At 39.8% G+C, this 26792-nt stretch overlaps 1 protein-coding gene across 1 annotated transcript in view; it reads right to left on the bottom strand.

Annotated features, from left to right (window-relative positions):
• The window catches only part of DOCK8 (dedicator of cytokinesis 8), a 330991-nt gene that overhangs the window by 68266 nt on the left and 235933 nt on the right, over nucleotides 1-26792 (bottom strand). The window contains 5 exon segments of the mRNA XM_043978441.1: nucleotides 2400-2555; nucleotides 5724-5837; nucleotides 8967-9116; nucleotides 18034-18129; nucleotides 23802-23897. Of these exon segments, the coding sequence (XP_043834376.1) occupies nucleotides 2400-2555; nucleotides 5724-5837; nucleotides 8967-9116; nucleotides 18034-18129; nucleotides 23802-23897 (612 nt within the window).

The raw sequence follows: 26792 nt of genomic DNA, 5'->3' as shown, positions 1-26792 counted from the left end.
GCCAATTGCTGGAGGAGGAATGAAGATAACACAAAGCATGCAACCTTTGGGCTAGGTTTAATTCTGACTGGCTTATTGGGAAGAGTGAGTGAGTGAGTGAGTGAGTGAGTGAGTGAGTGAGTGAGTGAGTGAGTGAGTGAGTGAGTGTGTGTGTGTGTGTGTGTGTGTGTGTGTGTGTGTGTGTATACATTCAAGACAAGAGCCACTGGCAATGATTCTCCAAACTCAGTCAGAGTGAAAGAAATATATTTGGTATTTCTGATTAATTTTAAGATTCATTTCAATTGATCTAGGATCAGATTACAGAACTTGGATGAATGGTTATAAATTTCTATATTTTAAAAGACAGATCCGGGGGTGCAGCTAGATGGTGCAGTGGTTAAAGCACCGGCCCTGGATTCAGGAGTACCTGAGTTCAAATCCGGCCTCAGACACTTGACACTTACTAGCTGTGTGACCCTGGGCAAGTCACTTAACCCCCATTGCCTAAAAAAAAAAAAAAAAGCCAGATCCCTAGGACAGCACCTGACTTTGATGTGGCTAAATGCTTGCTTCTGCCTTAGGCAATGAACTTTTAAAAAAATGAACAAATGAACCCTCCAAATTGGGCTACTTCACCCAAGCCCTTATTTCTGGTACTTCCATTCATCTAGTAATTTCTCTGGTAGTGTGTGAATATCTCTGATATTAATGTGTCAATGGCATTGGATTGCATCACTTGAAAAGAAGATATTTGGTACTCCTCTAATTAAATCTCCTTGAATGAGGTCCAAGATAGGGCTGAAGAGTGGACAGAGAACTAGACTTGGAATAAAAAAAAAACCTGGGTTCAAATCCTGCCCCAGACACTCAATAGCTTTCTTACCCTGAACAAATCACTTAACCTTCTCAGTGCCAGTTTCTTTATACACTAAGACTATTACTATCTACCCTGTAGTATGTTTTTTTTTGGGGGGGGGCAATGGAGGTTAAGTGACTTGCCCAGGGTCACACAGCTAATAAGTGTCAAGTGTCTGAGGCCAGATTTGAACTCAGGTCCTCCTGAATCCAGGGCTGGTGCTTTATCCATTGCACCATCTAGCTGCCCTGTAGTATTGTTTTGAGGACCCAAAGGAGGTAATGTTTATAAAATGATTTGCAAATCTTGGAAACCTCTAAAATTTTGTGCTATGTTACAACAAACAGTGCAACAGAAAGGTTTTGGTCTAATTACAAGACTTAAGAGCTCATATTTAAATATCATTGTTCTTCCTTTTGATTTGGTATTGCACTTTTTTTATCTTTTTCTTTAACTTATCAACAATTACAAAGATTTCACTATACAAAAAACCAAACCAAACCAAACCAAACCAAACCAACAAAGGATTGTAAATGAAACCTTGAACTTGTTATTTTTTTTTTACATGTAAGGTATTTTATTTTTTCCGTTACATGTAAAGATAGTTCTCAACTTTTGTTTATACAAGCTTTACAATTTCAGATTTTTCTCCCTCCCTCCCCTCCCTCCCCCCCTCCCCTAGACAGTAGATAATCTGATATAGGTTATATCTATATGTCTATATACATATAGATATAGATATAGATATCTATACACACACATATATATATATACACATAATAACATTAATCCTATTTCTGCATTAATCCTGTTATAAGAGAAAAAATCAGAGCAGTAATGCAAAACCTCAAAATAGAAAAAAAAACAGCACCCCAAAACAAAAGAAATAGTATGGTTCAATCAGCATCTATACTCCACAGTTCTTTTTTGTTGTTATTGTTATTTTGTTTTTAAGTGAATATTTCAGTTTAACAAGGCATCCTCTTCTGAATGGCATACGGCTTTCTTTTTATTTAAAATTTTTTGAAATATATATTGTAAAATGTTTAATTGATCTCTTTCTTTATCCTTTTCTCTCTTTTTTCCTTATTCTATAATAATGACTTCCTAACTTATTCTTTCCCAGCAGCCCCTGTCTAAGGTAAATTTTCTTTTTTTTGGAGGCAATCAGGGTTAAGTGACCTGCCTAGGGTCACACAGCTAGTAAGTGTCTGAGGTAGGATTTAAACTCTGGTCCTCTTGACTCTTGAGCTGGTGCTTTATTTACTTCACCACTTAGCTGCCTCTAGGGTAAACTTTCAAGGAACTTGAATAAGCATCATAATATCTTTGTCTCAGAGCTATTGGGGAAAAATTCAAGGAATTCAGGAAGAAGATTGGAAATTAAGCTAGATAGCAAGTGATGAGTTCCAGCCTTAAATTAGTTTCTGTAACTTCATCAAAGGATAGGGTTTCCATGAGCCATGGAAGGCATGAATCCATCACATGGTCATTTCTGAGCTCACAATGAAATAAATTAAACATAAAGAACAGAAGTTATTCTTTTCTAGGAGCTGGTTACCTGGGAAGAGATGGAGGGGTTGGGAGAGGCCGGAGCAGCATCAGGAGCCATGAAGAAGAGGTTCAGGTTGAGGTAATGCTCATGACTACAGAGGATTCTCAGAAACTCCAGCCTCATGGAAATCAGAGTTGGGAGGTTATTGAGCTTGGCTGACAGCTGGCAGTGAGGAGAGGACAGAATTATTTGTTACTGGGGAATAGAGTTTAGCTTGAACATCACAAAAAATATTCTTTCTCCCTAAATCAAAGCAACCAATTTAATAAACATTAATGGGATGGTGCAACAGATGCTGTGTAGGGCAGGGAAGCCCAATATGTTTCCACCCATTAACTGTTCTTTTAATGATTTCAGCTTGACAGAACTCCAAAATGAGGATCCCCCCCCCCCCCCCCGTCCTTCCTCCCTCCCCTTCCCCCCACCCTCCGTCCCACTCCATAAACCATAAGGGCATGGCAAACCTATTTGGAAAATAATCATGAGGTATTTTTTTTCACTGTAACATAATATAATTAATTTTTACAAAAACCCCACTGTGTCTGAGGAACTAAATGAAAGGAGTTGACCCCACACAGGGCCACACAAAAGTGCTGGATAATATCACTTGATCACTTTAATGCTGAAACAATTCTTTTGTAGTTTCTCATTAAAGGCCCCACTGGTAAATTCAGAAACAGGCTCACTGGATGGCAGAATCAAAGGGTTTAGAAAAATATGCTGTCTATGAAAAATGCCAAATAGTTTGCACAAAAGTGGGAGAGTAGAAAGAGGGGGAAGTTTCACTGGAAAAATGAATTGAAGAAAAAATTGGGATGACTTTTGGAGGAAACCCATTCTTCAGACCCCTTGAAAACCAAACACATTATAAAAACAAACAAGACTTAGACAGGGCCAAAGTAAACCTCTTGCTCTAGTCTCCCACCATTCCTTGTACATCTGAAGTTAGTGGCCACCAGCCTGTGTACTGTGACAAGGTTACTTTATGATTGTAGAGATTATTGATTACTACATGAATATAGTAACCTATCACAAAGTGCTGATGATTTTCAGGGGGTTTAAGGGGTGGGCTTCCCCCAATTTTTCCTTGAAATTTTTTCTTTATTCATTTTTCCCTTTTATTTGTTTTTTTTCTTTATTCATTTTTGAAATGAAACCTCCTCCTCCTTCTACTCTCCCACTTTTGTGTAAATATTTCCTCACCAGAGCTGGAAGAGACCTTAGAAGTCCATGAGTCCAACCTCCTCATTTTACAAAAGGGGAAACTGAGGGTCTAACAGGTTAAAGTTTTGTGCCAATAATAAAGTCAGACAATGTTTTTGAGCACTAGTGGCAGGTCTCTATCACAGAAGCCCAGGAGGGACCTCGGGCAGCATAGGACCATAGAAAGATCACTGTATTTAAAGTCAGAGGACCTGAGTTCAATTGCCAGCTCTAATATTTACTACCTCAACAATCTCAGATAAGTCTTTTCATTTCCCTAGGTCGCCATTTCATCCTTTGTAAAATGAGGGAGTTGGTCATGGGAGGAAGCTGATCTGGATGACTGATAAGCTCTAGTGCAACCCTCTCATATCAAAGATGAGGAAATTAAGGATGAGACAGGCTACATGATTTGCAAAAGGTCCTGTAAGTAATTAACATGAGGGTAAGGATGAGGGTATAGCCCTCTAGACTTCCAATTGCTTCTCTCCCTGAAGAAGAAAAAGAAAAGAAAATCAAAGAAAACTAAAAGAAGGAAAGAATTAGGAAAAAAGAGATGAGAGGAAGGAAAAAGAAGAAAAAGAGGTATATAGCTTCAAGCTCCCCTCTCTGGCTCCAGTGCCATCAATGATCTGACCTTGCTCAAGGATCACAAGATTTAGAGCTAAAAGGGAGCTGAAAAATCAGCTTCCACAAGCTTTCTTTCTTTCTTCACTATTTGCAAGGGGGAGAAGTGTGGTCCGGTGAAAAGATCAATGGACTTGAAGTCAGAAGACCTAGGTTTCTATCTCAACTCTTCCTCTTAATTAGCTGTGTGAAAGGATTGAGGATGTTTGGCCTGGAGAAGACAGCTTTCAAAAATTTGGAAGACTGTCATATGGAAGAGGGATTAGATTTGTTCTGCTTGGCCTCAGGGGGAAGAACTAGGAAGGAAGCGGTAGCCTTGGGACAATAGTGGGCTCCACCATATTGGAGGTCTCTCTGTAAAGGTTGGTTGACTTAGTTGTCAAGTGCACTCACTGCATTAGGGATTCTATTTTGGAGTATGGGTTGCTCAAGATGGTAGCAGAGGTCCTGAAATTCTGTGATGTTGTGATCCTGTGAGCTTGGCCCAATCACTTAATATCTCTGATTTGTTCAGGTTTTCTGAGGAGAGTAGATTGGTTATACTAGGAATAGCCCAATCAGATGAGACAATGTTATATGAAGCAATTTGCAAATCTTAAATTCCTATGTAGATGTCAATTACTGTTATGTCAAAATGGTTGTATAACCTCCCTGCCTCCACTCTTCCAACATGTACGCTGTGATGAGATGCCAACTTTGGCCCTAAAATAGCATTCTGATAGATTTTTGCATCAGATCAAAACATCTTTCTCAATAAGGGTATAACTTAAATTTTAAATTAAATTAAAATTTAAATTAAAACCTGTGATTCCAAATGTCAAAAAAGGGAAGTATCAGAGAAAACACAGAGAGTAATTTCTCTCCCACACCTGCCTACACACGCTGGAATCCCTTTGGTGGAATTCTGGAGGCTGTAGGAGACAGGAAATTCTTTGCACATGTGTATGCCTAACAAGAATTCCTCTATAAGTTTTGTGACAGTCTTTGTGAACACAATTTTGTGGTTTTTTCTTTTTCTTTTTAAAAAAAAGATCTTATATCATGCACTGCTTGTGACTGAGAGGAAAAGAAACATTTTTGAACCCGAATTACTCAAATTCTTGCACTTTGAATTCTTCAGCATGGTCATTTGAAGAGAGAAGGCTACTTCCTAACTAAAATGACTGAATTTTAACTTGCTGACTCCTTGGCGACCACTTTGTTGCCATATGTACTAAGGACTTCTGCGCTCCTTGGGCCAAAGAAACAATCGGCTAGCATGAGAAATAGCAGTGATGACTGAAGTGTTCAAAACCCAGACCTTGCTTCATTTAGTGTCTGTTCTGTTCTGCCACTGAAAACCAACCAATTCTTAAGTATCCAGGGGCCAATGAATGCCTCATTTGGGGTTGTTTGGGACCCAGTGGAAGTCTTCCCTCTCCCACTGTTATAGCATTTTTATGTGCACTGTAACTACTTTCCTGGGCCCTGTACATGGTCCTCATCCAAAGTCACGCTTACCTGATTACAATAGTGTTTGATTAGGTTAAACACAAAGCCCCGATCCATTAGGGAAAGAAGGTCATAGAGGAAAAAAGCCAGGCTGATGTTGATTTTTTCTGCTTGATCATTTTCCTTTAAAAGAGGAAAACAACAATCATTTTGATGTGAACAGCAATGAACTGGATAGGTCACTTGCTGGGGAATAAAAAAGTTCAGCTCTGGTCTTAATTCTGCTGTATATTCTCTGGGTGCCTTTTAGCAAATTGTTCAGTCTTTCTGGGAACCATTTTTTCCAATCAGTGACTAGAGCAACAGCACTTGAGATGCTGTGAAAATTGGGGTGAAATTATTATCAAAAAGATGGTTCTTCTTAGAAGAAAGAGTGAGGAAAATGTCAATACTCCAGTTTAGCAAAATGTGACCTGAATTATTTTGAAAAAAAGGTTGGTATTCATGGTTTATAGTTTAAGATGGGTATTGATTTAATGATGAAATAAGCCAGAGAGTACATCCCCCAAAATCTAGAAACTTCATGATTCTTTTTGAAGACACACAAATTTTAGTGCTAGACACTGAAGCATTTTGCTTCTTAATTTATGTGACAAAAACTAAGATGGGATCTTTAGAATGTCAATCAATAAGCCTGTTGTTGTTCAGTCATGCCTGACTCTTTGTGATCCCATTTGGGGTTTTCTTGGCAAAGATACCGGAGTAGTTTGCCACTTACTTTTCCAGCTCATTTTACAGTTGAGGAAACCGAGGCAAACAGGGTTAAGTGACTTGTCCAGGGTCACACAGCTAGTGTCTGAGGTCAGATTTTAACTCAGATCTTCCTGCCTCCAGACCTGGCACTCTATCCATTGTGCCACCTACCTGTCCTGTTATTAAGTGCCTGCCTTGTGCCAGACAATGTGCTAAGTGCTCAGGACATAAAGAAAGGCAAAAAATAGCAGTGCCTGCTCTCAATATTATTTTAGATGATGTGTGTCCTATAATACCTTTAGTGTAAGCAAGTCTGGATAGGGAAATTCCCTTTACCAAAGTAGATCAGCATCTGCTCTGCAACTCATAGTTCTAGGGGATATTAAAAAGTTAAGATACTTTCCAAAGGTCACATAGCCAGTATATATCAAAGGCAAGGCTTTTGACTTACTGTCTATCTACTATGCTATGCAACTTCTCAAAAATCCTCTAAAACAGGGCAGCTAGGTGGCGCAGTGGATAGAGCACCAGCCCTTGATTCAGGAGGATCTGAGTTCAAATCCAACCACAGACACTTGACACTTACTAACTGTGTGACCCTGGGCAAGTCACTGAACCCTTATTGCCCCGCAAAACAGAACAAAACAAAAAATCCTCTAAAACCATCCATCTATCATCTATCTTTCTTTCTAACTTAGAGAAGTTTGTTGTTGATTTTGGCTTTTACTTCACAGTCATTTCTCATTAACCTCTCACCTCCCACCCCCATCCTATGAATCCTTCCTTGTAACAACAACAAAATGGCAGTGCCAGATAACTCAGTCACCATGTTTGACAGTGTACACTATATGCTAAATTCTGCATTTGTACTTTGTACCTTTCTACTCAGTAGAGAAAGTTGTGTTTCCTTCTCAATTCTCTAAGACCTCAATTATTCTTTACAATCCAGGATTTGTTTTTCCCATTAGATGACACTCTCAGACAAAGAGAGGTTCAAGATAATACAAACTACCATTGGTTACATGAAGTCGGGTTGGAGGGAATTTTATGGTCTTCTGCTCTCATGTTCTTGACCTGTCAGATTTTCCTAGTTTTTTAATATTTGTGTCCTTTATAGTCAGGGGCCAGTTGCCTTGACTTATGTATTGCCACTCGACTCCAATGTTGCTGGAAGAGTGAGGCTGATGAGTTTGTACAACTCTGCCTCGCTTAAATCCAATTCACTCCCTAGTCAAGACATTACCTTCCTAATGTCATTAGTCCTCTTTGAGAATGAAGGATGAACAACAACAACAATATAGTCATGAAGATAAGTCAGTTCCCTAGGATCTTTGCAAAAGGATCACTCCAAGATATTTTCCTTTCACCATGATGTGCCAGTTTACCTTTCCAACAGGGCCAACTAGCCAGTCAGTTGGAGCACTTCATAATCAGATTATAAAACCCTTTATAGGAACACCTGGAGGTGATCAAAACTTGACTGTTTACTCCCCACTTCCTGGCAGACCTTAGGTGACTGATGACCTCTTTGGGTTTGTAAAATGAGAGAGTTGGATTAGATTGTCCCAAATGTTCCTTCCAAACCTAAATCTAGGATTCTGTGATTCTACAAAGCATGGTACAGCTGCCTCATTTTTTTGTTCCTCAGTGGAAGCCATTTGTCTTTTGTTGAATGGCTGAGGAAATGAACAGGAAACTCAAAGCCTGTGATTTCCATCTCTACTTCTGAGGCATTTCAGGTGGCAGGGACCAGGCCTTCTTTTCTCTTATCCTTAGTACAATGATATGCTCAGAGTAGGCACTTGGATTCTTGAATGGTATGCTTTCTCATTTAATGCAGTTTAAATCTAGGCTAGCTCCTTCTTCAAAGGGATAACGCAGCTTAGCTATGAGCAGGCTGCACTTGGAATCAGGAAGAACTGGGTTTGGATCTAACATCTGATGCTTGTTAGCTATATGAGAGCCAAGTCAAATCACTTAACCTCTGAGAGGCTCACAACTTTCAAGTCCATAAAGTGTGGATAATAATAAGCACCTACATTATAAGTTGATTGTGAGGCTCAAGTGAGATAATTCAGTTAAAGCACTCTGAAAACCTTAAAGTGTTATATAAACACTCTCTATTATTAGTATCAATTTGCTGTGTGACCTTGGGTAAATCATTCACTTGGACAAAGGAAGAACTGGATTTGAACTAGGAAGAACCTCAGATAGTAAGTAGTTGTGTGACTCTAGGCAAGTCTCTTAACCTCTGGGATACTTCATTTCCTAATACATAAAAAGGAGATGATAAACTCACCTAGCTCAAAGGATTATTGTGAGGCTCAAAGGTATATAAAGCACTTTGAAAACCTTAAAATGTTATATAAATGTCATGGATTATTTGCTGTTGATTAATTAATAATAATAATAACTTGCTGCATGATTCTGGGTAAATCATTCATTTTCTCTGTGCATCAGTTTTCTCACTGGTAAAATGGAGATACAACTACTTGGGCCCTGGACCAATTTCAATAAGAACCAATGTGTAATCTACACTTTGGCTTGAGTTTCAGTGACCTTTTGAGGCTTTACTAGGAGGGCTGCAATCTCAGAGGTGACCACGTTAACGATAGTTGTGATGTCATCTTTGAAGCGATCTGAAAAACGAGTTCTCCGAAAATTATCCCTTTTGTCCATGTTATGCACATACTGGGCCATGCTCTTCACCTTTGGAAGAAAAGGGAAAAATGTCAGTGGACAATTGGTGGCCTGCTTCCACAGCATGTAAAACATGAACAAATGAGCCGTCTCCATTAATCAATTCTCTCTTCCCCTACTTTGTTCTCTAGAACTTCACATACAGGGGGACATCCTCAGCTAGAACATGCCTGAGTGAACAAATATTCCTTACATATGCATACTTTTCATGCTGAGGAGATTCTTTTCTTTCTGCCCAAGTACAAGGGCAGGGGAGTCTCTTCTCCTCACTACTTTGTTGGGGCACATTCTGCTGCCCTAAATATGGTAGGCATAGATTCTTTCCATCATAATGATAGGAAAACAGTTCTTTTTTATGATAAATTTGCAGTCATCAACAAATGTGAATATTTCCACATAGAAAGAACAAAAAGAGGATTGCTTATGAAACTGTGAATTTCCGTTGCACAGCTTATGTTTAAGTGTATATTAAGTTTAACAAGGCAATAACAAAACTGACCTATTTGTTCTCCTGTCTTGAAATTCTTTTCTTCTGTTTTAATAATTTTTAAAAAATTGGGATCTCATGTAACTTTTCTTGCCAACTCTTTATGATTATAAGTTTTAGAGATGATGCCATATTGCATTTGTAGTGTGAAGTTTTGCACTTAGAAATTCCCTATATCAATGAAATCACAGGCCCTGTGTCTATTCGTAACTTATCACTAACCAATTATTGTGTATCTTTCCCCCACTTTCCCCAACTCCTGGCCAAATAGAAGCCTTCATTTGTAACAAATAAATATAGTAGGGTGAAACAAATCACTACATTGGCATAACTGACAATGGATGTCTCATTTTGCACCTCTACTCTATTACTTCTCTATGAAATCATGAATAATCACTGCTGTGATCAAAATTCTAAAATCTTTCAATGTTATTATTTTTATGATATTATAGTAATTATGGTATATAAATTATTCTCCTATTTCTATTCATTTCACAGTTCATCTAAATCTTCCCAAGTTTCTATGATTCTATCATATTCCTCTATAAGGGGTTTTTTAAAGATCCCCCAGGTTCGTTAAGCCCTGTACAGGCCACTGATCTGTAAGGGCCAAATTTAATATGGGAAGGGTTAATTGGGAAGCTAGCTGCAACATTGGGACTCAGAAAAAAATGGGGGACCTCTAGCTCCTGAGCCTCCTCTCTTCCACACTGCCCCCTCCCCAACAGTTTCTCCCAGACTGATAAGAAATGAGATTAAAAAGCCTCCTTCCAAAAAACCAAAAAACAAAAATCAGGGTTTATTGATGAAAACAAATTTAGAAATAAGGACAAAGAAAAGCAGGACATGTGACCTATAAACTTGCCCACTGGACTCAGCTGCTTCGTGTTTAACTTTCTCTATCCCCCTGTGTGCCCGCATTTAACTATCTCTCCTGCCTCTCTCTCTCTCCCTCTCTTCTCTTCTCTTCTCAACTCGTCTCCTCCTCCCTTTCCTCTACCCCCCTCCCCAAAATAAAAAACCCTTCTCTCACAGGAAACCTGGGCTGACTACCCACATACCCCAAGCTAATTCATTGGCACCCCTAGGGGCAGCGCCCCAAGGCTGGCTGGGGCGCAGGATTTCCTTGCGTACCCCTGCTTGGTGGAGGGAGCCAGGGCTTGGATTTTCCGTGCATACCCCTGCTAGGCAGAGGGAGATGGGGCGTGCCCAGGGCGGAGGGAGCTGTGCAGGGTGCGCCCGAGGCTTTCTAATTTTAGCCAAGATGGGGTCCCCAAATCGCAATCAATTCTTATACCTCTTTTCTTAATGTACAATAATCCATTAAAATCATATACCACATTTTGTATAACCATTCCCCAACTGATGGACAAATTACTGTTTCTGGTTCTCTGCTAGAACAGAAAGGGCTTCCAGAAATAGTTTTGTATGGAAGGGCCCTTTCCTTTTGTCTTTTATTTCCTTTGGGGTAGTGGTGGCACTTATTACTTATGCCTAATAAATAGTATTACTAGGACAGCAGGGATGCATAAATTAGTGACTTTAGGGCTATAGTTCCAAATTCTTTGCAGAATAATTATACAGCTCTAAACTCCACTGAAAGTTCATTACTGTCTGCCCATTAGAATGTGAGCTCTATGTGGTATATGATGGTGATGGAATATTATTGTGCTATAAGAAAGAACAAGCAGTATGATTTCAGAAAGGCCTGGAAAAACTTGTATGAACTGATGTATAGTGAAGTGAGCAGAACCAGGAGAATGTTGTGCACATAGACAGCAATATTATTTGATGAAGAACTGTGAATGACTTTATTCTCAGCAATATAATGATCCAAGATAATCCCAAAGGACTAATGATGAAGCATACTATCCACCTCTAAAGAAAAAACTGATATTGATTGAACACATACTGAAGCATGGCATTTTTCACTTTCTTTAATTTTTAAAAAATTTTATTCAAGTTTTCTTGTACAAAATGACTAATATGGTATGGGAGGTTGGAAGGAGGGATAGAATTTGGAATTTGAAACTTTAAATTTGGAATATTTACTGAGGAAAAAAAATAATATTTTCTCAGAATTTAAAAAAGAATTAGATTATATATATAAAATTGACCAAATTGCTGTATATTTATATTGTGAAATTCTGTACATCAGAATGTTAGCTCCTCAAGGGCAGAGACTATTCTGTTTTTATCTTCCTATCTACCTAGCACAGTGCTTGGCATAAAGTAGGTACTTAATAAATGTTGGTTAATTAATTGGTCAAAAAAAAAAAAAGAATGTGATCTCTAGAAGGGCAGGGACCATGTAGAGTGCTTAGCATAGTGTCTGACCCATAATAGGTACTTCATCAATGCTTACTAATTGATTGTGTTCCCATAGCACCTTTGACAATTGCTATTTTCCTCTTTTATCTTTACTAATCTGATATGTGTGAAGTATAACCTCAGAGTTATTTAAATTTGCTTTTCTCTTATTATTACTGATTTGGATAATTTTTTTCATATGTTTGTTGATAGCTTGCATTTGAGAACTGCATGGTCATCTCCTCTGGCCATTTATCCATTGGGGAATGGCTCTTGTTCTTATCTATTTGTATCACTTCTTTATATATCTTGTATATCTGATCTTAATCAGAGAATTTTGCTGCTGAGATTTTTTTCCAGTTAACTGCTTCCCTTTTAATTCTAACTTCATTGACTTTGCTTGTACAAAAGTTTTAGAATTTTATATAAAGGAAATGTCCATGAGATTTTGTTTCTTGACACAGACAAGGTGGTGGGAAGGAAGGGAAGTTGTTAATCCCTTCTTGCTCACTGGGGCTGTGACAGCAGCAATATGTATTTTTGGTATCCTGAGTTTCATATTGTGATGTAAAACACATTTTCCTATAGACTCTGTGCTACATACATTTGTTACATCATTGTTTTCTACTCCTGTACTTTTTCATTGTGAGTACATCCTATTTCAGTTATATGCTTTTGTGGTTTGCTTTGGGAATGTAATCACCATCTATCATATTATTTCTATGAGAAGATTCTAGACATCTGACTTACAAATGAAGTTTTAAATCATAGCCAGCATATATATTGGGGATGCCCTGTACAATTTAGGCTGTGTGGGAAGTGCCATAAATTAAGTAATACTTGTTTTGTTCTTTAATGAAAATCACTCTGACTTCTAGGCATCCATGACTATCTATGGTCTTCTTTAGATGACAATCTGATTTCAAGACATTTTTATGAGGACTGGGTTGAGTTCAACCCAAGTTGGAAGTACTCAAGGAAAGGCTTATGGGAAAAGAGTTGGCGGTTTCAGGTAGTTTCTCATGCCCAGATACCTACGCTATGAAGTCATCACTATGAGTGACTACAGGTTGGTTGGCAGGCAGAGTCAGCCTGTTAAGAAATGGCCCTGGAAGGTGAGCCACCCACATATGCTGGGAAGTGGCCCCTCTAAGTTAAGGCTGGAGGAGAAGGAGGGGGCAAAGAAAGGTGTGTGGGAAAGTTTATTGTACAATACTCCTAGACACCATGTGAGAGACCTTTTATGCATAAACCCAAGAAAAACAAAAGAAGGGAGGCAGGAGTGTGGAGGAAGTAGAAGGGAGAAGAGGAAACACATATACAGAGACAGAGAAAGAAGTAGGAAGTAGGGGAGAAGGATAGAAAGAAGGGAAAGAAGAGAGAAATGAGGAAGGGGGAAAGGGGATGGGAGAAAAGGGGTAGAAAGAAGTGTGCTCTATTTTTTATATTGGACACCACTGCAGAGAGCAACATGCAAAGGGATCTAAGAGGGTGGATGGATACATAACAAAAATCTGTTGCTTCAAATTAAGAATTCTAAGGATTTTCAGTTCAAATGCTTCCTTTAAAAAAAGGCCCAAAAGAGAGCACAATATATTCATCCCGCATAGTTTCATATAACTGTTCTGTGGGATTATTGAACTGTGGTTGGGAATAATGGGTTCAGTCACAATCATGACCAGAGAGTCCCACTTTCTGCAGAGATCATCACTTTTTCCTACCAAAATGACCTAGAAAGGACCTAAGAAGACAATGTCTCCTTTTCCTGGGCCAGCTCAATTCTAACAGTGTTCCCCGACAGGAGCCTCCCTGCCCTATCAAACACAGTGCTTTTTAAAGGACATTGTTGGGCTTGGCTTCTGCCAGCTGTGTCTGGCCACTGCACAACCAAACGAGTAATTCTCACAATGTTGTACTTCCAAGTGCTGGCCTCTCTCCAAACTTTTGAACCTCCGCTGCCAGACCCCCTGACTCTTCTCAAAGCAGACAACGGGGGACCATCGATGAGTTCTTGGACAATGTTTTTAGGGAGTGGGAGTGGCATTGTTTTCCAGTCTGGGCCTGTGTAGCTCACACAACAGAGGGCAATGCTAAAAGCCACCTGGGAAATTCAGCTGCTGTGAAATCTGGTGATCTGCTTCATTACTGGATCTATACCAGGCCAATCATTCACAACTGAGCCTCTGAAGTTTGGTTCAACTGTGTCTAGATTAGAACCAAAGGGATTTCACTCGTCAGTAAGTGTAAAAATTGCCTAAGGATTGTGTTGGTCTCAAATGCCAAAATATTTGTCCATTAGCACTTGAGCATCCAAGCTGCTGGCCAGGGCTGGGGACCATTCTGCTTAATTTCATTCAAATGAGAAAAGTGAATGACCTGGTGAACTAATATGGACCATGCCCAAAACTAAACTTTTCTTTGCAGTTTCTTAATACAGTTGAAGATGATGACTTTAACCTAATAATGGCTCAGACACTTACTAGCTATGTGACACTGGATAAGTCATTTAACTCTATTTGTCCCAGTTTCCTCATCTACAAAAGGATCTGAAAAAGGAAATAGCAAACCACTCTAGTATCTTTGCCAAGAAAACCCCAAATGGGGTCAAAGAGAGTTGGCCATGACTGAAACAACTCAACAACAACAAAAATGCATATATAGCTTTTGTTTTCCTCTCTTAATCCCACAAGGTCCTGAGTTCAATATGTAAACTATAGTATAAGGCTACTTTGCTTTGACTAAAATCCCTATAGATTTGGGTGCTATGGAGATTTTCTATCTCAAGGGCAGTTTGGATAGAAATAGTGACACAGGTTAAGACCTCTTCCAGTTCCAGAGAGATCCATCCTAGCAGCAACAGCCTCTCCCCCTCCCTGGCCATTAATCAATGAATCCATTAATCCAAAAAGCATCTATTAGGCATTTATTATATGCCAGATACTGAGCTAGGTGCTAGAGATACAGAAAGAATGTCTGCTTGCAATGAATTTATATTTAATGGTTTATATTAGCATGAGCCAGCATTGCAGTCTGATCAGGATATAAGTTAGCCACCCATCATCTGCTCCAAACAGCAAGTACCCAGGGTCAGGAAAAGGCACCAGTTGGGGTTTGGGACTTTCTGTGCCTTTTTAGCAGAACCATTTGTTGATCAATATCAGGTCAGATACTTCCTTCCACATAGAACTAAGATGCCAATTTGAAAGAGAAACTGGGAGATTGTGTGGATCTCAACAGAACTGGGGTAACTCAGACAAGGAGAGAAAGTCATGGTTTAGGTACTTGAGCTCAATGCAGCCTTTAAAGGCACAAAACTAGAGGACAGAAAACATAATCTCTGTGTGTGTCAGGGGATAGGAGGGACAACTCCATGACTTACATTTATATGGTTGTTTGTTTGTTTTTTTTTTTTTGCAAATGCAAGATGACCCATATCAATCAATCAATCAATTAAATGTATTTATTAGCCTCCTCTTCTTTGGGGAAGGGCAAAGAGGGAAAGCAGACAGAAATACAAAGAACAGAACAATCCCTACTTTTGAGATCCTTACATATAAGCATATAAAAGAGACATATTTACAAAAGTAGGAGTATGAACGGTTGCTATGGGAGAGGATGAGGGTAGCAGAAAGCTATCAGAGTTACAAGATGGAAACAAAGATAAACAGAGGGCTTGACTACAGCATAGCTGGGCTTCAGCAGATGCCAGGCACCCAATATTTGATTTCTAAACCCTGGATTAAGCTCTCCCTCCACTAGTCTCCTTGGATTTAATAGCTGGTATCTGTACAGCTCCTCAAGGTTTGCAACGCCTTTTACATGCATTATCTTATTTGAGCTTCCCAACTTTATCTATGCCCTCATATGATCTTCACACCAATATTGTGAGGGAGCAGCTACTATTACCCCCATTTTGTAGATGAAGAAACTGAGTACAAGGAGAGTAAGTGATTTGCCTAGGATCACAGAGCTAATAAGTGCCTGAGGTGGGATTACAAACTGAATCTTCTTATTTTTTTTTCCTGGGCAAGTCACTTAACCTTTGTCTGTTTCATTTTCCTCATGTAAAATGGGATTATAATAGCACCTACCTCAAAAGATGGGAGGATCAAATGATCTTCAATTCAAAGGACTGAATGCAAATATTATATTTGTAAAATGCCTGGCACATCATTTGCTGTTGAGCTGTTTCAGCCATGTCTGACTCAGTGACCCCATTTGGGGTTTTCTTTTCCAGCTCATTTCACAGATGAGGAAACTGAGGCAAACAGGTGAAGAGACTTGCCCAGGGTCACACAGCTAGTAAGTGTCTGAGGTTAGATTTGAACCTAGGAAGATGAGTCTTCCTGACTCCAGGCATGGCACTCTATCCGCTGGGCTACCTTGCTGTCCATCAAAGAGACTCGATAAATGCTTATTTCTTTTCCTTCACTCCTGCTTCCTACCTCTAAGTTTAATTCTTTATCCACAGGGAGTTTCTTGAGTCCCCCTAGAGACTTGATGACACACTCTAGGTCAGGCAGTTCTTAACTTGGTGTCAGCCTGTGTGCAGGTTTCAGGAGGCCCATGAACTTGGATATTGCATATTTATTTTCGTGAACTTCTAACAGAAATTTAGCATTTTCTAGGATTATTTTATTTTATTTTATTTTATTTATTTATTTTTTTTAGTGAGGCAATTGGGGTTAAGTGACTTGCCCAGTGTCACACAGCTAGTAAGTGTTAAGTGTCTAAGGCCGGATTTGAACTCAGGTACTCCTGAATCCAGGGCCGGTGCTTTACCACTGCGCCATCTAGCTGCCCATCTAGGATTATTTTAAAACATTCTCCTCAGAGGGGGAAAACATGCATTACTAGACTGCCAGAGGGTCCTAAGAACCTTTACTCTAAGATCACAGATTTAGAGCTGGGAGGATGACCTCATAAGGAAACTGAGGCTCAAAGAAGTAAGAACACTTGCTCAAGGCCACTTGGGTGCTAAGTGATGGAAGATTTGCTTCTTTAGCTTTTGGTTTTGGGTTTTTTTTGGTGAGGCAATTGGGGTTAAGTGACTTGCCCAGGGTCATACAGCTAGTTAAGTGTCAAGTGTCTGAGGCTGGATTTGAACTCAAGTCCTCCTGACTCCAGGGCTGGTGCTCTATCCACTGGCATCTGATATATAGCTTATAGAAGATTTGCTTCTACACCCACATATGTAGGGTCAAGGGTCAGAGGAAAAACACATAGAAAGAGGGTGCAGAGGGGGGTTCAGTGGGGTGTCACAGAAATGGGACTATCGACTTCTCAATTGTCTGTATCCAAGGAGATGCAGTTTAGCTGTTCTGCAACCTCTCTCCTGTTCGAGTAGGAAGCACCTACTATTTTTGTTATTAGCCTACTATTTTTGTTATTAGTATGTTCCAGGATTCTATGACCTACTATAAACACACGTTCTGAATCACTGATTTTACCACTTAATTGTTTCATGCTGTGTTTTGGGTTTTTCTTTTCCTTTCCCACTTAGATTATAAATCCTTAGATGACAAGAGGCCATGTCTTTCATAGCTCCCTTAATTCCTTAGTATACCATTATACACACAGTAGGCATTCAAGTTAGGTAGCTAGGTGGCGCAGTGAATAGAGCTCTGGGCCAGAAGTCAGAAAGACCTGATTTCAAATCTGGCCTCAGACACTTACTAGGCATATGACCCATGGCAATTCACTGTAAAATCTGTAAAATCAGCTAGGGACATCTAGGTGGTGCAGTGGATAAAGCCCCGATACTGGATTCAGTATTTGAACCTGAGTTCAAATCTGGCCTCAGACACTTGACACTTACCAGCTCTGTGACCCCAGGCAAGTCACTTAAGCTCTGAGAGAGGTTCAGTTTCCTCATCTGTAAAATGGGGATAATTACAAGACTTACCACATGGGCTTACAAGGGAGCTCAAATGAGATAATGCATGTCAAGTGCTTTGAAAATTTTCAAATGCTATATAAATATTAGCTCTTATTATTCCTAAGGGAAAAACAATGGACACTGAATGGAAAAAACATTAGGATAATTTCTACTGAAAATGTACAAGATTTCCCTTAAATTGTTTCATACTCTAAAAATAACAATCAAAGATGAATACACACTTATCTTACCAGAAGTTCGAAGAAGAACCAGGCATACTTGAAGACCGATTCCCTCACCATGCCAGTGCTGACCACCATCTGCAGCGCCAGTTCCTCATGGAAGTGCTGAACCCAAAAGCAAAAAGGGGAGTTGAGAAACGTAAGCACCCCTGACACACCTCTTTGGCCAGCTCAAGTCGCCCCTGCAGAGCTTAGTTTGGAATCCTAAGCCATGTAGCAGGGGCTGCCTCCTTACACACTGAGTGCTGGGAGGAAGGGGACTGGAGAGAACCCTGGACTGAGAGTCAAAGGATCTGGGTTCAGATCTTGACATTACCTGGGTGTATTAGCTATTACCTGTGTGAATGACCTCAGGCAAATCCATCCACCTCTTTGGGCCTCAGTTTCTTCATATATAAAATGAAGACTACATGATATTTAAGGTCCTTTGTACATTTCAATCTATGAGTCTATGTATCAGGATACCTGAGTTTTAGTCCCGTTTCTGCCATTACTTGGCTAGATAACTTTGAACACATCATTTCATCTTGATGGCCCTCAGTTTACTCTGTAAAATGAGACTAGGCTAGGCTAGATCAGGGAGTCTTACCTCTGGGTCCATGAGTTTGTTTAAAACTTGATAACTATTTCAATATAATTGGTTTCTTTTGTAATTTTATGTAGTATATTTTATGCATTTAAGAACATTATTCTGAGGAGGAGTCATAGGGGCTTCACCAGACCACCATGACAAACACAAAAAGGCTGAGGACTCCCGGACTAGATGATCTCTAAGATCCTTTCTGGTTCTAAAATTCTATAATTCTATGATTCTAAGATGACCCAAAGGAAAAGACTCATATGGATAATGTGATCTGTTCTACATGTAAATGGGACTTTGGGATGAAAGACATAGTGGTATCACCTCAAATCCATAACCTTGGAGTCCCTATATTCCCACAATCAGGTTCCTGAAAGACTTTTAAGATTTAGAAACCTTGGGGGCAGCTAGGTGGTGCAGTGGATAAAGTACTGGCCCTGGATTCAGGAGGACCTGAGTTCAAATCCGACCTCAGACACTTAACACTTACTAGCTATGTGACCTTGGGCAAGTCACTTAACCCTCACTGCCCTGCCAAAAAAAAAAGAAAAAAAAGATGTGGAAACCTTGGTTTGAAACCTTCCAAGATTTCATGTCAAATTTTATTTCTCCTTGCTTTGGGTAATCTCTTTACTCAATATATTTCTGATCCAGCAGTACTCATTTTGGATTTCTTTGACTTTTCTTCCAGCAATCATTTTAAACTCCCTCCAGCCCTATTCAACTTTCTTTTTGTGTATTACCTTCCCCCATTAGATTGTAAGCTCCTTGAAGGCAGGGACTACCTTTCTTTGTTGTTTTTGTATCCTCAGTGCTTAGAATAGTGACTAGCACATAGTAGGCACTTAATTATTTATTGACTATCACCAACTCCAGTAGGGGAGAAGGGAAAAGACAAGGCCTCAAATGTGCATCACTCAATTTGGCTACTTATTGGTGGCTTTTCCAAAACAAAGCCTCGTGGGAAAATGCAGAGTTATATCTAGATTTTTTTTTTTTTACAGTGGCAAAAGCAACTGAGACAATAGGTGGGTAGGAGGTGTTTATAGTTGAATTAAGAAAGGGGACAACCTAGTCTTTGTCCCTATAGGAGCTTAGGTAGAATGTGGGGGCCATGAATACTGAGGGTAGCAATAGCACTGTATGCTCGGCTTGGGCAAGTAGAGGTCTTGAGGTGACATTCAGAGATGATGGCTGCAAGGAAGGAAGTATGCCCACCACCATGTAATTGCCTTGGAGCAAAGCCCAGCTCACCTCATGCTAGTTATGGCTCTGGGGACATTTTCAAGAATATAGGCCAAAATGAAACTTCAGGATTGTCTGTGGATTTAATTTGCCTGTATTAAATTACCCTCTACTCCCCCACCCTCCTTCGCCGAGATAAAAAAAAGGGAGCTAACTATACTTTAAAATAATAAGATTTAAATATAATTTGGGATCTTTCCACCTTCCTTTGACAAGGAGTTGGTTAGAAGAAAGAAGGCACTAGATCATCACCAAAGCCTACAACAGTAGCAATGTCCCTGGCTTTAAATATAACCACTGAAAAATAGGTCAGGTCAACTGCTAGATTGTTCTGGGGAGAAGAGATTAAAGAAGGATAAGCAGTTTCTTAAAGCCCTTCATTTTGTCTACAGGCACACATGATTACAAGAGTCCTGTAGTTACTTTGGGTGTTATTGAAAATAGTAAAGGAGCACAGAGCTATTTGTTAAGTTATTAGTAAAAGACAAGGCCATACAAAGGGAGAGCTCGTTGGAGGAAGCTTCACATGTGGTGACAATTCACTAAATATAGAGCTTGGATGGGTTGGATTTTTGCTCCCTATCCCCCCCCCCCCCCCCCCGCCCCGGCCCCCAAATGATTCCCTCCTAGTAAGTTCCAGGGACAGAAGTATGCATGGCTCTGAGCTTAAAAGAAATTAGAAATCCTGAAAGAAGTCAGGATGCAGACCACTGTGAAGGAACAAAAACCCTAAATGCAACTTCCCTGTTTCTGAGGGATCTATGACAAACCTGGGTCACAGAATCATAGATTGCTGGAGTAAGAAGAAATCTTGGAAATCATCAAGTTAGGTTTATTTTAACCTGAGGTCTTTGGACTTTTTTGGGGGGGGGAAGCAGGGCAATGAGGGTTAAGTGACTTGCCCAGGGTCACACAGCTAGTAAGTGTCAAGTGTCTGAGGCTGGATTTGAACTCAGGTCCTCCTGAATCTAGGGCTGGTGCTCTATCCATTGCGCCACCTAGCTGCCCCCTGTGAACTTAAAAAAAAAATAACCATTCAACATAACTGGTTCCCATTGTAATCCTATGTATTTTATTCGCTTAAAATTATCATTCTGAGAAGGGGTTTATTATAGGCCTCACCTGACTGTAAAAAGAGTCCAAGACACAAAAAAAGATTAAGAACCTCTGATCTAATCCTACCCTTTGATTTTACAGATGACAAAACTTAATTCAGAAAGATTAAGGGATTTGCCTAAGGCTATCCATCTGACTGGTGGGGACTAGAACTCAGGCCTCTAGGCTCTCAGGTCAGGGTTTTATCCACTATGCTGCATTCCTTCTCCAGGGCCTTAGGTGATATGTCATCCACACTGTGTTCCACATTCCCTGGATTGCCCTTGGCAATGCCCCACCTTCTGAATTTCAACAACATTAACTTATTCTGAGTCCCATTCCCCATGTTTATTGCTAAATCTTGTCATTTCTCTTCTACATACAAATATCTCACATCCATCCCTTTTTCTCTATGTACATGGCCAACAACTGAGTTCAGGCCATCATTGCCTGGACTATTGCAAGAGTCTCCAGTTGGACTCCCAACTCCCCGTCTCTACCTTTTCCTATTCATCCTCGATGCAACTGCCCAATGGACTTTTCTAAAGCACAGGTTTGGCCATATCATGCGTTCCCCAGCTCAGAAATCTTCCTCCTGCCTCCTGGATAAAACATAAGCTTTGGCATTGAAAGCCTTTCCCAGCCTGGCTCCAGTCCACTTTTTCACATTCGTGGCACATTATTCTCCTCCACACTCTTCCTTCCAATCAAACTGACCTCATTCTTTTCAGAACTTTTCATTCCCGTCTTCCAGCCCCGTGGCTCATTGCTTCCCTTCTTGCTCTCTGGGGCGGCTTTCCTGTTGTTCACCTTGTATGTTGCCTAGGCTACCCCCTTCTACTTAATAAATACTGATTGATTGGGATGTGCTCCCTCTTTTGCCTTTTAGGACTCCTGGGGTTTCTTCTTTCTTGTGTAGCTCCTATGGCTATGGCAAGCCTTTTCCTAACTCATTTAGGGGTGAGGGTTCTTTCCCTCCTCAAATGATAATGGATACATACTTATCTGTTGACATGTTCTATGCAAACAGGAAGCTAGATGGCCCAGCAGGGAGAGCTCTGGGCCTGGAATTAGGAAGGCCTGGATTAAAATATACCCTGAGACATTTATTAGCTCTAAGTGACTCTGGGTAATGGGTAAGTCATTTAACCTCTGCCTCTGGGGATATTAATAGTACTTACCTCCCAGGTTGAGAGGATCAAATGAGATCATATTTATAAAATACTTAGGATAGTGTGTGACACAGAGTAGGGGATTAATGAATGTTTGTTTTCTTTCTATACCCCTAGTAGAATATAAGCTCTCTGAGGGTAGGGATGGCTTTTTGTTTTGTCATGGTATCCCCATATCCTAGCATAGAGCCATGCACATAGTAGGTACTTAAGAAATTCTTGTTTCTTTTTTATATTCTCAATAGAATGTAAACTCCCTGAGGGTAGAGACTGGCTTTTTTGTTTTTGTCCTTTAGCCTAGTGACATGGGGGTTAGGACTATTAAAATTTAAACTGGCCTACTAGCTAAAGGACAGACACACTTAACAAGTAAGGGAGATAAGCCCATCAGGCATAGCTGCTGCCTGATTGGCATCAGGGGACAGAGATAACTCCAGAAGTCAGGACTACCACCCCTCACTAAAGCTTTTCCCATCCCCAAAGTGAACTTTCCATAGTCAGGTGGTCACCCCATCTGTCCCCCTACCATCTGTCCCCCCACCATCCATCCTTTAGGCTTTGGCCTCCCCTCCCATGGAAGAAAAGTATCTCAGAGAATCATGTCTCTGAATCATTTCCCCTGGTTGGAAGTCTTTGACTTCCCTCTTGGTCACTTTCTCTAAGCATCCAAATAAAAGACTATTTTATTCTAACTGAATTGTGTGCAAAAGGGTGTAATTCTTTGAAGAGGAATACCTAGGACCCCCCCTCCCACTCCCCCCTAACCACCACCTATTTCCCCTGTGATACTAGCCTAGAGCTTGCTTACAGCGGGTGCTTAATAAATGCTTGTTAGATTCAATTGGTAATCTGATTAAAGTCTTGCTATATAGCAAATGGCTTTCCCCTTGATCCTTCCTATGTATCCTAGCTGCATTTTGTCAGGGACCTTGTGGAGAAAACGTCTTAGCCTCAAATTGATTCTAATGGTAGAAATTCCAGATACTTTTACAAAAGAAGAAATTTTGGACAGACAGGCTTTTTGTCATCTTTCAGATTAGAGCAGGCCAAGATTGTGCCTATGTTATTAGCTAGAATGAAACAGGTTGGTAAACATAATTGTAGGCTGAAAAGAAGGTTGAGATTTTGAGCTGAAACTTGGAGATCATATAGTCCATTTTATGGAAAAGGAAACAGGTCCAGAATTATTTTGGCTGGATTTGAATCCACATCTTCCAAATCCACTCTATTATACCAAATACACAATTATTGTATTGTGTTTTAGTGAAAGGGTCTTAGGTTGCCTACCTGATCATAAGATCAGGTTAGATTTCTAGATGGGACCTGAGAGGTAATCCTTTCAAATCTCCCTCATTTTACAGATGAGGAAACTGAGGTATAGAGAGGTGAGGTGATTTGTTTGAACTTAGGATTCAAGTATAGACTCTTTGACTCTAAGTGCAGTATTCTTTTCATCATATTGGTGATTTCCAGATATGAGGGAGGAGAAAAGGTGTGTGTGTGTGTGTGTGTGTGTGTGTGTGTGTGTGTGTGTGAGAGAGAGAGAGAGAGAGAGAGAGAGAGAGAGAGAGAGAGAGAGAGAGAGAGAGGAGAGAAGAAACAGACAGATGCAGAGAGATCAATTACTGTTCTACAGTTAGGCCTTGCTCCCTCCTTCCTGTCACTGTTCTCATGTGACAAGTTACCTTCTTGCTGGCTGGTCTTGGAACTGTAGTGGAACTTGGCGTGTCATTGTTCCCTTGGCTGTAGTAAGACATCCGATTACACACACGATCAGCAGCCTATGATACATAACCAAGAGTTAAGTCATATACACACCATCTTGTAAGAATGAGCCATTGAACTGAAAAAACGAAAACAAGCAAACAAAAAAACCCTCAGAATTTATTTTTTTAGAGACTGTTGTGGAATGAGAAAGTCGAACTGCATCATCTTTAAAGTCTCTGACCCCATTATAACTCTATAAGCCTATGAATTTAGGTACCAAGAGTGACTAATGAAACTATGTTGAACTACTGCCCCTCTGTGGCCTATTTAGGTACTGTTTAGTTTACTAAACTAAATGGTATTTCAATTGATAAAATCATTTAGAGGTTACTTTCTGGAGGGAAGGTGAGTTCAGTGGTAGCTTAAGACCCTAGACAACAAAGCTTTGGATGCTTTTGGTTTTTTTGTAATCAAGAAATACAGTTAAGGAAGAGAGATAAGACATTTACAAAGGGAAGTATAAATGTAGTATGTAAATTTATACAGGTAGGGAGGGCATGATAGCTGTGGAGGAGTTACTTAGATAGAGTGATCTAGAAAGATTTGAAGAAGAAAATGCTTTCATGGGGGATGGGTAGGAAGGAGAATGAGGAAGGTTTCAAATTGGAGATGGTTCATGATTGAAACTTTGAAGATAGGTATATCCTAAGTTGGCTGCTCTGTGTGCCCAGGTAAGTTACCTAACTAAATAGTGCCCCCAAGTAATTCTCTAAAATTAGAAATGTCAAATCAATTGCTAATCAGCATTAGTCATAGAAGGCCCCTTGGTGGAAGTTCTCTATACCAAGGAAATAATGGTGGTGGTAATGATGACGATGATAATAGCTAGTATTTATAAAGTGTGTTAAGGTCTACAAAGTGCTTTAGAAATATTGCATTTGATCCTTACAACAAGTAGGTACTATCATACCCTCAATGTACAGTTGAGAAAACTGAGGCCAATAAAGTGATATATTAAATTCTATTATTATTGTTAATAATGATATCCTAGAAAAAGGAATTTTGTTAAGTAGCACGAGAACAAGAGTCTCAAATATTAAAGATAATAATACTTAATGTCCCACTAGAGAAAAAGTTTTAAAAAATATTTTAACAACTATTTTAATATAATTGGTTTCAAGTCCATCTTGTGCATTTGAAAATATTATTTTGCCAAGGGGAGCCATGATCCATCAAAGATTAAAAACCCCTAAATTTGAGAAATGTGTGGTAGTGTTGATCCTTAGTCGGGATGACCTGGACTTAATTCCTGTCCCTAATAGAACATTGGCCCCTATTCCTCTCTGGTGGTACTATGCAGGTTAATTAATTCCTGACTGTTTAAAGTCATAAATATAAAAAGCAGATGATGGAAAAATGTTTTTCAGTTATGCTAATTCCTTTTTAAAGAATGATATTCTTTTCACTAAAAATACAATCTACAATATGAAGAAACAAGTCTGAATGTTTTTCAGTTTGGCAGAACTTTGAACCCCAGGATTGCCTTATTCACTTTAAAAATTGTCTCAGGAACTCAGTTTATTAATTTTCTCTTATTGCTTTCCTTTTGATCTGTGTTGTTGACAATTGTTTATCAACAATTTGGATAACAGCAGGCAATATTTGTTAAATTTGATAACCCAAAACTGACAGGAAGAGCTAGACAATACAGTGAATGACTGAGATAGGATCTCCCCCAAATCTTGAAGGGCTGAAGCATTTATTTGTTCGACCTCATAAGATGAAAATCAATAGGAAAACTGTCAAGATTTACACTTGGATTTGAAAAATTGACTTCACAAGTACAAGATGGAAGGATCATGGTCAGCAGCTGATCCGAAGAAGATCTGGGGCTATTAGTATACTGCAAGCTCAATATGTGATATGATTGATGCCCCCAAAATGCTGCTAATATGATCTTGGGCTCCTTTAAGAGAGGTACAGACTCCAGCAATAAGGAGCTAGTCATCCAGCTGTACTTTGACCTAGTCAGACCAGAACCAGTATGCTGTATTTAAAAAAAAATACATCCTTGAATGACCTTTCAAAAGAAAGCAGCCGTAGTTAACACTATAGATTAATGCACTGTTGCTTCATCCTGCCATAGGCAGTCCTAGAAATAGAATGGGAAGAGGGAGAAAACTCCTGATAGTTCTCCATTGCAGCTTCCTTTCTTTAGAGGTGGCTTAAAAAAAATAAAAAGTTCTGTTTCTTAAAAGTTTAAGGAAATTTGAGGAATTCAGAGAAACATGAATGAAGATAGCCTAAAATAAGAGCCCGGAGAACAACCTATGGGATGACAACAAGATGTAAATGACAAGAACACTAAAAAGAAACCAAGCTCTGGGCAACTGAAGTAACCAGTACTCGTCTGGGAGAATAGATAAGGTAAAACAGACCCTTTCAGGCAGAAAGGTATGGGGCCATGGAGGCAGAATGTTGGATACAACTGTCAGGTACAGCCACTGTAGGTAGGTGGGGTTTTTTTACACCATTTTTTCTTTGTTACAAGGAAGGGTTAAAATTGAGTTTAGGAGGATATCAACTGATCAACATTTATTAAAAGCCTACTATGTGCCAGGCACTGCGTTAAGTGCTAGAGATACAAGAAGAGGTAAGAGACATTCTCTGCCTTCAAGGAATTTACAGTCTAATTGGGGAGGTAACATGCAAACAAATATATACAAAGCAAGCTATAGACAGAGCAAAGAGCAGATAATTAACAGAGGGAAGGCACAAGACATAAGAGGTGTTGGGGAAAGCTTCCTATAGGAGCTAGGATTTTAGGTGGGACTTAAAGGAAGCCAGGGAGGTCAGTAGGCAGAGCTGACAAGGGAGAGTATTCCAGGCATGGGGGACAGTCAGAGGAAAAGCCCAAAGTTGAGAGATAGAATGTCAGGAGGCCAGTGTCACTGGATTGAAGAGTATGT

This window comes from Dromiciops gliroides, chromosome 1 (genome assembly GCF_019393635.1).
Source record: "Dromiciops gliroides isolate mDroGli1 chromosome 1, mDroGli1.pri, whole genome shotgun sequence".
NCBI classification, from domain to species: Eukaryota; Metazoa; Chordata; class Mammalia; order Microbiotheria; family Microbiotheriidae; genus Dromiciops; species Dromiciops gliroides.
The sequence above is the reverse complement of the archived record's forward strand: the minus strand, read 5'-3'. Positions and strand labels throughout refer to the sequence as shown.